Consider the following 12,313-nt stretch of genomic DNA (forward strand, 5'->3'; position numbering starts at 1 on the left):
CACCTTTATCACACTAAATATGTGACATATTTTCAGAACGTTGTTTTCAATTTCAGAGTGTTATCTTTCCAAGCATTCTTTATAATGATTTGTAAAAGCTATGAAAAATAAGATTTTAAAAATCATAATCTTAAGTTTTCTTTATATACTTTGGGTATTTATTTGATAAGATTAAATGTGTGCCAATTATAAATGTTTTCTAGTTGACTTGAGATTGCATTATTTTTTGTATGCATAAACATATTAACATAGCCTTATGTTATTTCAGTAGCATATTTTCAGCCAAGATGATAATAGGGCATCATTGCTAGAGTGCTGCCGAAGGACTACTGAAACCCCAAATTGGATTCTGAAGCGAAGTTCCATAAATAAATCTTGCTAACTTAGTTAATCTTACTCCTAGTTTTGATTAGAAAGAAAGATGTAATTCTTCATAAGGACTTTGTAACAGAACTCAAATTCTGATATCCTGCTAGACCTTTAAGTGCATGGCAAAGGTTTTCTCAATTTAGCTGATGAAAGCAGATAATAAGAATGACAATATTAATGCTTTTGCAAGTACTGAATACTAACCAAAAAGTGTATTTGTTCTTCAGTGTTGATCCCTCAGTTGTTAACATATCAGATGAAATGGCCAAAACTGCACAGTGGAAGGCACTTTCCATGAATACTGAGAATGCCAAAGTAACCAGATCTAATATGAGGTAGTTATAACTGTTTATGTGTTTTCTAACTGTAGCCAATTTTCATTTACTTATGATAGCTTCATTTATTTCTTTCTTTCATCCATCATTTTAATGTATACTTGGAATAAGGTATAAATAATGATTATGTTTTTGTCTTTTATATAGTTACCTATTTTAAAAAAGAATTTGAGTCAGGTGCAGTGGCTCACACCTGTAATCCCAGCACTTTGGGAGACTGAAGTGGGCAGATCGTCTGAGGTCAGGATCATCTGAGGTCACTTGCAGTGATCCGAGATCGTGCCATTGCACTCCAACCTGGAGGACAAGAGTGAAACTCTGTCTCAAAAATAGTAATAATAATAATTCGAGCTATTTTATAATAAAAATAAATTTCATATAGCAGTATGGAGTGAACATAAAAAAGATCAGAAACCGTATAAAGATAACTACTAGGGATTAACTACTATAATTGAATACTATTTCAATCATGCTTTCTGATGATCTAAGAAAAGAGAAACACAAGTTGTTTCCCTTCTTGTGTTTTGGTTTAGTATGCCATTTGTTCAGGTGAGGTAAACATGTTGCTTGGAGATATTTGGAAGAAATCGAATCCATTGACGTAAAGACCATTCAGTTTTACAGTGGACCATGTATTGAAAGTATTATGTAACCTCTTTCTTACATTTCTTGTTATATAACCTATTTTCTTTCTTTTGTTCTCACTTCAAGAACTAAGCCCTCAGGGATTCTGTTTGGTAATCATCAGTACTTTAATCCCTTAAGCCTCTGGAGAAATGAGTTACTGTCTTATAGGGTACTCAGTCATTCATACTCAGCAAATACTTCTTTTTATGTACAGTTTGTGCAAGATGCTATGTTGGGTGTCTGTATATTCTGCTTGGGCATCAGATGAAAACTTTTCTAGGCACTCAGTCACGTAGCTGTTTTGGTTCACTTGCTGTCTTAGCTCTGTCTTCTGACAATAAGTGATTAGCTTTTTGTCATTGTTTGACTAACCTCTTTTAGAACCTTTTTCCTACTTACTCTCTATCCTGTGTTTTTCTCTTCTGTCATCTGAGTTCTGATTTCTCAGCTGGCTGTTTCCTTTCTTCTGTCTTTAACTTAAAAAGTTTTAAAGTTAAACTCTTTGTAATTTTGGATCGTTCAGTACAGCCAGAATTTTTCTAAATATTCTTTTTACTATTAGTAATTGTTCACACAGTGTCAGCCCCCCCGGCCCTGTTAGTATAATTATCATAAAAAATAAAGGCCTTACAATAATAACTAATACGTTTTATGCTTTTACCTTTTGTTTGGGTTGTCTTGCACTTCAGAATCACATAGGAAGAAAGAGAATGTCTTGGCTTTGTTGTTTAACAGGAAAATGCTTGGGGAAGGGGGTCTTTTCTTCAGTTTGTCTAGAGAAGACAGCAAACCATAGTGTGTTTTTACACTTTCTCAAAACCTTTTCCAGAACTCAGATATTCATATGTTACAATTAATTAAATCCATGTACATGGAGTCACTGTGTGATACTAAGTTGAAAATATAGAATAGGTCGCCCAGGTGCAGTGGCTCAGGCCTGTAATCCCAACACTTTGGGAGGCCAAGGTGGGCGGATGATTTGAGGTCAGGAGTTCGAGACCAGCCTGACCAACATGGAGAAACCCTGTCTCTACTAAAACTACAAAAATTAGCTGGGCATGGTGGCACATGCCTGTAATCCCAACTACTTGGGAGGCTGAGGCAGGAGAATCACTTGAACCTGGGGGGCGGAGGTTGCAGTGAGCTGAGATTGTGCCATTGCATTCCATCCTGGGCAACAAGAACAAAACTCTGTCTCTCAAAAAAAATATATATATATATTTCAAATATTTGTTCTACATATATAGAATACATATTCATAAATAAAATTCATAAATAAAATTCATAAATACAGAACCAGTATGTATATAGAATATATATAATATATTGGTTTTGTATTTATGAATCAAATTTGGAGTGAGAAGTTTTATAAATTTATAACCTTGGAAATTATTTGATACCTATCTATTAACAAAGATTCATATATTAATAGATTTTTCAGTGAAATAAAAGTCTCATGCTATAGCTCTTCATATATTAAATAAAAGTAATCCAACAGATTCTGACCATATACTGCCCTATTTTAAGGACCCCCTCTTTAGTTGTAAGAAGAACATGAATTTAAATTGCAAACAGAATTTTTAATATTTGTAATTTTTAAAAACAGAATTTTTAATATTTGCCTTTCTACTTTATTGATTTAGAAAAAGGTAAAATTATATTAGCAAGTCATAAGTTTGTAGTGTTAATAGTAATCTCAGAAGGTTTAATATACTCATTCTTAGCCATGTTTAGAATTGAATATTTATGTTTAAAAATTATTTATTTTCATTCTTTGTTTTAAATAGTCCTGATAAACCTGTGAGTGTGAAAATAAGTTTTGAAGATGAACCAAGAAAGAAATATGTGGATGCTGAAACTTCATTATAGAACTGAACCAAGAGGCATTATACATATAGATATATACATATGTAAGGTGTGCGTATCATGTCACTATATATAAGAATATTGTATGTCATGCTGTTTATGTGTGACTACTGAGTTTTTAAAAGTAGTGTCTGGAGTTTGTAATGAGCACCGTGGAGACTATGTGTATAATGAAATGCTCTCTTTGAAGTGAGGTACATGGTTCTTAACTATTCAAATATTTATTCTGTTAGAAAAAAAAAAAGTTCTGTTTTGCAATAGAAGGATGCGGAGAAATGCTTTCAGTCTGCTTTTCTTACATCTCTTTGTTCATCAATGGCAATTCATAAAAACCTTAAGTGATCCTTTGTTTATGTTTATAATTTTTATGTGTTTCTCGAAATTTTCACATATTATTTCACTTTTGTTAGTGCTTTATGGGAAGAATAGGGAGTCTATACCAGTGCTGTGGGAAAAGTGGAAACATTTCAGGGCTTCTCTGTGTTTCATTTCTGTAGATGTCCATCATGTTTCACTAACTGGCGTTTTCTTAGCCATAGAGATGAATGTAGAACAATGGAAACTTTAATAATGATAGTTTTTAACTTTTATGTTTAAATTTTTTTTAATCTCAAAACCTTCATATCTGGGTATCCATTGTGACAGACAAGTACAATTGCAGGTGATTTGATAATTAAGCACCCATACCATTTATAACTTCATGAATTTAAAAAGTTATACAATGCCAGTTTGCAGTAGTTAGATTTTGAAGCCTTTGTAGAATTTTTTTTTCTGAATCCTTATACTCTTTTAAATCCTATTTTTCCCACTCTGTTCTCTGCCTTGTCTCTCTTTGTCTTAAAATGGTCTAGTTTCCATCAGGTTCAAGTTATTGACTATTCCTTATAAGTAGTGGGCGTAAATAATCAGGAGTCAGAATTCTCTCAGATGGGTCTGTGATCAGTATTACTTTATTAAGAATTACCTTTCATTTTCTCTTTATGTTATTCTTTTGTAGATTACATTTAATAGCTTGTTACCTGTGATTTTATTTTAAAATATTTATTTTGATATGATGCTTAAATATTATATAAACATTTGGAAAAGTAACAAATAGAGTAAATTGTTAATGTAAATAGTTGGTGCTCACTTGCATTTATGTTTATTATCTTAAAGCAATTGATAGATTTTACATCTTTGATATAAAGCACTGCCATATTTATATTTTAAAAGGAAATTAGACATTTTATATGTAGCTCAGATTAATGGCATTTTTATTTTGTGTATTTGTTAGTTTTTGCTTTTCTGAGCTTTTTAAAGTCTAACAAATCTTGTTAGTCATCTTTTATATACTTTTAGCTCCACGTGAAATAAATAAATGTTGTTAAGCCTGTAGGACTGGATGAATGGGGTTGTGAAACTGATTTGACAAGAGAATAATTTACAAAAATCAAATGAGTATTGAGAAGCCACAGAAATATCAAAAATGGTGACATGACTATTAGGATGAAAATTTTAATGAAATTCCAATGCCCTTTAACCATATAATTAAATTATAAAAGTATACATAATTAATCTAATAAAGGATCATGAGGAATGCCAAAAGCTGAAATTTTAGCAAGTCTGGTGTTTTAAATTCATTATAAACTATTTATTAACTAAGGTAATGTCCTCCTCTAAGACCATATTGTAAGAGTCAAGTTAAAATGATGGATTCAACTTCTGCCTTGGATGAGAGGTTGGAAATGTAGCTGCTTTTCTTTAGAAAATATATAGCTGTCATCATTTGGTACTGCCTAAAAAGAGTTAGACTCTATTGGCAATTGATAGAGTATTACCCACGGTGCTTATTATTGTTTATGAGCTTCCATTGTAATGATTCCTTTTCATTTGTAGCAGCATAATTATTTCCAAAGACCCCAGTATTTGCTGCTATTTTTAAAACTCCCCTGATGTACCTGAACAAGAGGATTTCCTCACATCATTTCCTTGTGTCTGGACATCGGGGGTAACAACTGTACTTACTCTACAGGAAGAAATTTTAAAACTGAAAACTACCTGGGATCATAGTGTTTCTGTGATTTTATTTAATTTATGTATAGTAAGTATCCAGTGCCAGAAAAACCGTCACTTGCAAAATACTTTGCACTCAAAATGTTTTCACAGTGCTTCTAATTTTACTGGTTTCTGCTTTCTTTTGACTACTTGACTGACAAAATGATCTGACTACTCCGTTTAAGAGCAAAGGTAACTCATGTTTAAGTAATTAACTGCTTGTTTTAAGTGATTATATTTCTTCCACTGTTTTTGAAAAATAATCATAGATAACATTCATTGAGACAGTGACAGATATAATTTACTACATATATTGATTTTTAAATAAAGTTGCCTTAAATAAGTGTATATAAGCAGTAGTAGTTGCTGTGTACTGATTTACCTCAAGGTGCAAAATAATTAAACCTGTACATATTCCATTTACAAAATAAGTTCAGCCCTGCACTTTTCTTTAGATGCCTTGATTTCCAGAATGGAGCTTAGTGCTACTGAATACCCTGGCCACAGAGCCACCTCAGGATATTCTTTTCTCCACCCTAGTTTTATTTATTTATAGATACCTGTTTACAAAGTCTGTAGTAAATCCTGATGCTGACCATCTGAAATGTACTTTTTTCTGAATGCTGTTTCAATCTAAAATAGCAGCTTTTGAGAAAACAATGACGTAAATTCCTTATGATAAAAGGATGATTCTATATATTCTTTAATGATATTAAATATGCTGAAGCAAAGCACACAGTCTTTCTAAAGTGTGTGTGTGTTTGTGTGAATGTGAATGATTCTGATCTTATATCTGTTAAACGTCGTTTTAAAAAGCTGTGGCATACCATTGTTCATATTTGCCAAGTCTTCTGTAAAGATGTCTAGGACAAAATATTTTATGTGCTAATGCATGTATTTGTAAACCAGATTTGTTTACCACTCAAAATCAACTTGTTTTCTTCATCCAAAAAAGTTTATTTCTTCCACATACTTAAATTTTCTGTGTGGGTATAATAGCTTTCTAATTTTTTTCTTTCACAAAGGCAGGTTCAAAATTCTGTTGAAAGAAAAATGCTTTCTGAAACTGAGGTATAACACCAGAGTTTGCTGTTTAAAGGATTATATGATGTACATCAGTTCTATAAATGTGCTCAGCAGTTTAAGGTGTGAATCCTGTTTTAAAGTGCTCAGATTTCAACTGTGTAAGCCATTGATATAACATTGTAATTAAAAATGTTTATATGAAATAACTTAATGTTTTAAATTTATTTATGTAGATCGCATCATTTTTATCATATGCAGTGCAAATATGTGAAATGTCTTTTGGTTTATTCCAACAATTATTTATTTTAGAAAGTAAATTTAAAGACCTTAAGGACGTTCAAAGTTTAAAATAGTGTTCAAATTGCAAAATTTGGCCATCTTAATATAAATTGGTTTCTTTTCTGACTTTTCAAAAAGTAACATTGTCAATTATAGGAAAACATAGTTGGAAATGTAATCATCCAAAGATCATTTTAAAAATGAAATTTTATTAACACATACTGACTTCAACATTTGACTTAGAGTAATTGTTAAACCCCAGATTGTTGTTGTTTTTTTTTTTTTTTTTAGTCAGATTTTTTGCACACTGATTAGTTTTTGTGTTGTGGCTTTTTTTTGTTGCTTTATTATTCAAGGTTTTTTTTTTTTTTTTTTCCCCCATGGGGGAGATTGTCTTCCAATGTTTACTATGTTTAAATAAATAAAAATTGAATTTTATTGTTCATTTATATAAAATTTGATACCTTGATGTAATTTCACAGTACAGTTCCAATTTTTATGGCTTTTATAATTACAATGATATTTTCTTCTATAATAAAATCCAAAGTAAACATTTAAATTGTAGAACTGATATTTTTTCATTTATATGAAGTATAAGCCTCTACCAGGTCTATATTGTGAATGATCCTGCCTTTCAAATTTGTTTCATAATTGTTAGATGAAAACTATTTTTTCGGAGATGTTACTGAAGTTGATTGAGCAATAAAAATCTACTTAATTAGTTGTTGGCTATTGTCTTTACTTTGTATTCTGATTATTAGGAGAACCACATCTCTGTCTCAGCTTGAGATGGGATAGGAGAGGAAGGTAAATGAGTGATGTCTGTTTCTGGCCTCCTAATACTCCTAGGCTTTGGTAGGAGAGAGAAAACAGGAAACGTTGTGAAAAAAATAAAACAGTGTTTGTTTCACAACAGCGTTTGCTGGTTAAGAAATAATTGAAATTAAAGCTCTCTAAGAAAAGGCTGATCCATTTATTCCCCCTTGATTTTAGAAATCTTGCTGTGTGATGTGTAATGATTTTCATTATAATACTGAACTCTCCAGGGCTTTTCTTTCTTTCTCTGTTTTTTTTTTTTTTTTTTTTTTTTTTGAGACGGGGTCTGGCTTTGTCACCCAGGCTGGAGTGCAGTGGCCCAATCTCAGCTCACTGCAAGCTCTGGCTCGGGTTCACGCCATTCTCCTCCCTCAGCCTCCCAAGTAGCCTGGGACTACAGGCATCCGCCACCACACCCGGCTAATTTTTTGTATTTTTTTTTAGTAGAGACGGGGTTTCACTGTGTTAGCCAGGATGGTCTCTTGATCTCCTGACCTCATGATCTGCCTGCCTTGGCCTCCCAAAGTGCTGGGATTACAGGCATGAACCCGGCCTCTTTCTTTGTTTTTAGTGACTAACTTTATTATGAATTATTTTCCTTAATAGAAAATTACAGGTCTTGGTGTGTTTCTCATTTGGCATGTGTGGAACACTTTCCTTTTGTGTTTTCTGCACTGAAAAACTTCTGATAACCTCACCATGAGTTTGATACCCTTTGGAATAAGATGGGGATAGACACTTATGTTTTTGGAAATTTCATTTGAAAATTTAGTTTACATTTATTTTAGGGAAATTTTTTTTGTCAATTTATAATTTCTAGCTACAGACCTTTGAGATTCTGTAGGAGGAGAGAGGAAAAGAGTAACTCTCTGTGATCTGGCCAATAAAGGCATATCTGATCTCTTAAGTATCAGTTCTTTTCATGGTGGACCCACACGTTCCTATCTCTATGCTTTTAATGAAAACATTTCTGTTGTTTAGTAGACCTTCCTTTCTGCTTCTCTGCTTTTCTTTCAAAGCCCAATTTAGGTTCTGCCTTTACTTCAAATTGTACTCAGCCCTCTGCTTTCAGTCTACACGATCATTCTCATTCCTCCACTTAGATTTGTGTGTGTGTGGGGGGGTGTGTGTTTTGTGTAAATAGCCTTATTCTAGACCATTGGGCTGAAGTCTTTTTATAAATTTTGGGAAGTGATTTTATCTTCTTGATGAGCTGATCCTGAATATCTACTTACATGCAGATTTGTTACTTTTATGCTGTAGTTAAGACATTACGCTGTTTTACTTTTGAACTATATAATTTATGTTTTGCATTTCGTTTTAAAAAAGGCCTTAGAAAAAGATGTTTTCATAGTTTTGAGCCTTGCTATATAAGCTATAAGCTTGGGGCAAGATCTCTTGTGGGATTTTATTTTTTATCATGTTACAGAGGGACCCTTAACATTTGAGATGATAGTGTATGTGTCTTAGAGGCAGTGTCATTCTTGCCTCTTAATCTCTGCAGCTTTCAGGGAAGTTCGGGAATATTCTGGGATGGCTAAAACATTAGTTTAAGACTTTAATTTCACTGAGTAGTGGAAAGATGGGAAGCACAATTGGTATTCTGGTGAACATGAGAAGTTCAGTGGAGTCATGTCTCACTGCTTAATATTTATTTTTTGAGATAGAGTCTGGCTCTGTCTGTCTGGCTGGAGTGCAGTGGTGCGATCTTGGCTCACTGCACCTCCGCTTCCTGGGTTCAAGTAATTCTCGTGCCTCAGCCTCCTGAGTAACAGGCAGTAGCATGCGCCACCATGCCCGCTGATTTTTCTGTTTTTAGCAGAGATGGTTTGGCCATGATGGCCAGGCTGGTCTCAAACTCCTCACCTCAAGTGATCCTCCTGCCTCGGCCTCCCAAAGTGCTGGGATTATAGATATGAGCCACCAAGCCAGGCTGACTGCTTAATATGTAGAATGTGTGTATAGAATACTTTTTCTACTCAGCATCGGTCTTCCTGCCCCTGTCACCTTGTTTTGTTTTATTGGTAACATTAATCTTGATGGTTTTAATGTCCATCAATGATAGACTGGATTAAGAAAATGTGGCACATATACACCATGGAATACTATGCAACCATAAAAAAGGATGAGTTCATGTCCTTTGTAGGGACATGGATGAAGCTGGAAACCATCATTCTCAGCAAACTATTGCAAGGACAAAAAACCAAACACCACATGTTCTCATAGGTGGGAATTGAACAATGAGAACACTAGGACACAGGAAGGGGAACATCACACACCAGGGCCTGTCGTGGGGTGGGAGCAGTGGGGAGGGATAGCATTAGGAGAGAGATACACCTAATGTAAATGTGACGAGTTAATGGGTGCAGCACACCAACATGGCACATGTATACATATGTAACATGCACGTTGTGCATATGTACCCTAGAACTTACATATAAAAAAAAATCTTGTTGGTTTTATGGTCTCCGAAGTTTAATTAGTTCTTCTATACTCACTGGAGTTTGGCTTTCATCTCGCCTTTCTGCATTTCCAAAATAGGGCCATCTTCATTTTAAAAAATGCTTTCAATTATGGAAGCCTAAGTATTGTTACCCCAATGTGCCTACTTACTATCCAAACCTGAAAAACGTTAGGGTTCACTGTATTCATTTAAAATCCAGTTTGGGAAGATGTAATCACCAGTGTTGACACACTCATGAGCGTTTAGTGATATTAAGATGAGGTTGAATAGGGCCCAGTACTCGAAGAAATCGTCAAAGGAGCATCATCGTGATTAAGACCAGACTCAAGTAGATGTTACCGTGACTCGCATCACTTACTAGCTCTGCCATACTGGACTACTTAGGAAACTTCTTGTGCCTCCGTTTTATAACTAAGTGAAATAAGGAAAGAATTTGAAATCGTGCCCAGCACAAAATTGAGCAGTCAGTAAATTGACATTTTTCATGTATTTAAAGTTACAGAATGTCAGGTATATTTTTAAAGCGTTATCTAATGCAGTTCAGAAATTTTAAAGACGCTTCAGACTTTCACAAAAGGTGGAGTGACTTGCCCAAGGCCACAAAACGAACTGGCAATAGTTGTACCATACAGGTTTCTTGAATCCCAGATCACTCATTTTTGTGAAAAATATGGTGCTATGGCACCATATTCTCATTGCCTGTGGCTTGAGTAACTGAAGACGTTTTCACGCCATATGAAAGATATTTAGCATGCTGCATTGATTCCTTATCAGATTAAATCTTTGCTTTTAAAGAGAATTGATTTTTAGCCCATAGCGGTTCTTGAAAGTAAACACTCCAAGATGAAGCTGCCCTTTCCCATCAAAGGTTAGACACCCTAAATCCAGAAAAATCTTCAACGTTTAGGAGACCTGTTCACAGGTAGCTCTAGGTTCCAGTGAAGTGGCTGCAGCACAGCCTTCAGCATCACTTGCCTCCTCTTCTGCTTGCAAGCTTGGTGGTGGACCTAGCGCGTCTCTGGTTGCTACGGCGATTCCCTGGCAGGCGTCATCCGTCGCTATGGCGCTCTGCACTGCGCAGCATGGCTGCTCCCGATTGGCTGAGGGGCCCCGGGAGGCGGAGGAAGAATTGTCGGCATTGGCCTGGCCAGCGCCGGTTGGTGGCCTGGAGGAGGATTTGATTGGAAAACCAACGGCGCAGCTGGCCGCGGTGTACTCGAGGTTGAGGGGACCGCGAGTAGGCTGGGGGGAGGACAGGACGGGCTAAGACTGGACGGGACCCCTGGTCTGCAGCAGCAGGTGACAGCAGCAGGGACAATGAGAAGGAGATTGGCCTGAAGGAGGGACCGTCCCTCCGGCGCGGTGAGTAGGCGGGAGCCGCTGCCCGGCTGTGCCGGCGCGCAGCTCGAGTCAGGGTCTCCGGGGAGACGTCCTCAGGTGCCTGTGGGGCGGCCCCGAAGCCTCGGGAGCCAGCTTCACTAGACAAGAGGCAGGGGTAGAGAATGCGGCTGTGGTGGGTAAGTGAGTCACTACGTGAGGCAGTCTTTTCGAAGCAGGTGGGTTTGTGTTGGACGGATGGATGGTGGCAAAGCGCCATCAACGATGCTTCTTGGCGCTTCCATTTTGATAACGGAATTATTCTGGTTAAATGGAGCCTGAATGTGTCTCTTCCAATCTGCTCCGACGCCTCTGGAGGTTCATTCTTCATCTCTGTGAGCGTCGCTTTTCTGCCTTCTCCTTACAGGATGCTGATTTGACTTTGCCCCTTTGCTTTTCTGCTCCACTTCGGTGAGCCCTTCCACTTCCTCGCCTCAGGCACCACGTATCTGATGATGGTTAGAAAGCCTCCACCTGGAACCTAGCCTGCTCCACTAAGCGTCAGACGCCAAAATCCAGCTGCCAAGTTAATGCCACACATGTGCAACCCTGAACGCCATCTTCCCCACGCCTGCTACTGCTCTTGGATTCCACTATCCATTCAGTTTTCAAAACCTACACTCTAGACAACATCCATGACACTTACTGCTGCTTCCTCTGCATCTCTATCAATTATCAAGACTATCCCTTCTTAATAGATGTTGAATCAATTCCCACATTACCATCTCTGTTCTTACTGTCTCAATTTCCACCATCTCTTGGTTAAATTCAACATCCATCTGGCTTCTTTGATTCTAGTCTGGCCCTATCTGTCCAATTCACTTTTTTCCCACCATTGTTAAACTGATTTTTTTTTTTTTCTTTGAGAAGGAGTCTTGCTCTGTTGCCAGACTGGAGTGCAGTGGAGCGATCTCCGCTCACTGCAACCTCCGCCTACCGGGTTCAACCAATTCTCATGCCTCAGCCTCCAGAGTAGCTGGGATTACAGGTGCAAGCCACTTCGCCTGGCTAATTTTTGTATTTTTAGTAGAGAAGGGGTTTCACCATGTTGGCCAGGCTGGTCTCGAACTCGTGATCTCAGGTGATCCACCCGCCTCAGCCTCAGAATTACAGGCGTGAG

The 12,313-nt window shown here is 36.6% G+C and overlaps 2 protein-coding genes and 1 long non-coding RNA gene across 17 annotated transcripts in view; 2 read left to right on the forward strand and 1 right to left on the reverse strand.

Moving 5' to 3' along the window:
• The window catches only part of SLC4A7 (solute carrier family 4 member 7), a 107,243-nt gene extending 99,986 nt beyond the window's left edge, over positions 1-7,257 (forward strand). For 4 of the 7 annotated variants that reach the window (XM_050779453.1, XM_050779452.1, XM_050779456.1 and 1 more), the window contains one exon: positions 3,119-7,257. In XM_050779453.1, the coding sequence (XP_050635410.1) occupies positions 3,119-3,200 (82 nt within the window). In that variant the 3' untranslated portion in view covers positions 3,201-7,257. Of the gene's footprint in view, positions 1-596; positions 705-3,118 lie in introns of all 7 variants that reach the window. The other 3 variants (XM_050779450.1, XM_050779449.1, XM_050779455.1) reach the window with 1 other exon arrangement.
• On the reverse strand, positions 861-10,849 carry LOC126948110 (uncharacterized). Its single transcript, XR_007723341.1, has 3 exons — positions 10,729-10,849; positions 1,993-2,104; positions 861-1,001 (listed from the first exon to the last, which is right to left on the reverse strand). It is a non-coding gene; the product is annotated as an uncharacterized LOC126948110 (long non-coding RNA).
• A 77-nt stretch (positions 10,850-10,926) lies between these two features.
• Positions 10,927-12,313, forward strand: part of NEK10 (NIMA related kinase 10) — a 272,943-nt gene continuing 271,556 nt past the window's right edge. For all 9 annotated transcript variants that reach the window (XM_050779439.1, XM_050779442.1, XM_050779444.1 and 6 more), the window contains exon 1: positions 10,927-11,178. The gene's annotated coding sequence lies outside the window, so the exon portion shown is untranslated. The remainder of the gene's footprint in view (positions 11,179-12,313) is intronic.

The sequence above is a fragment of the Macaca thibetana genome, chromosome 2 (genome assembly GCF_024542745.1).
Source record: "Macaca thibetana thibetana isolate TM-01 chromosome 2, ASM2454274v1, whole genome shotgun sequence".
NCBI classification, from domain to species: Eukaryota; Metazoa; Chordata; class Mammalia; order Primates; family Cercopithecidae; genus Macaca; species Macaca thibetana.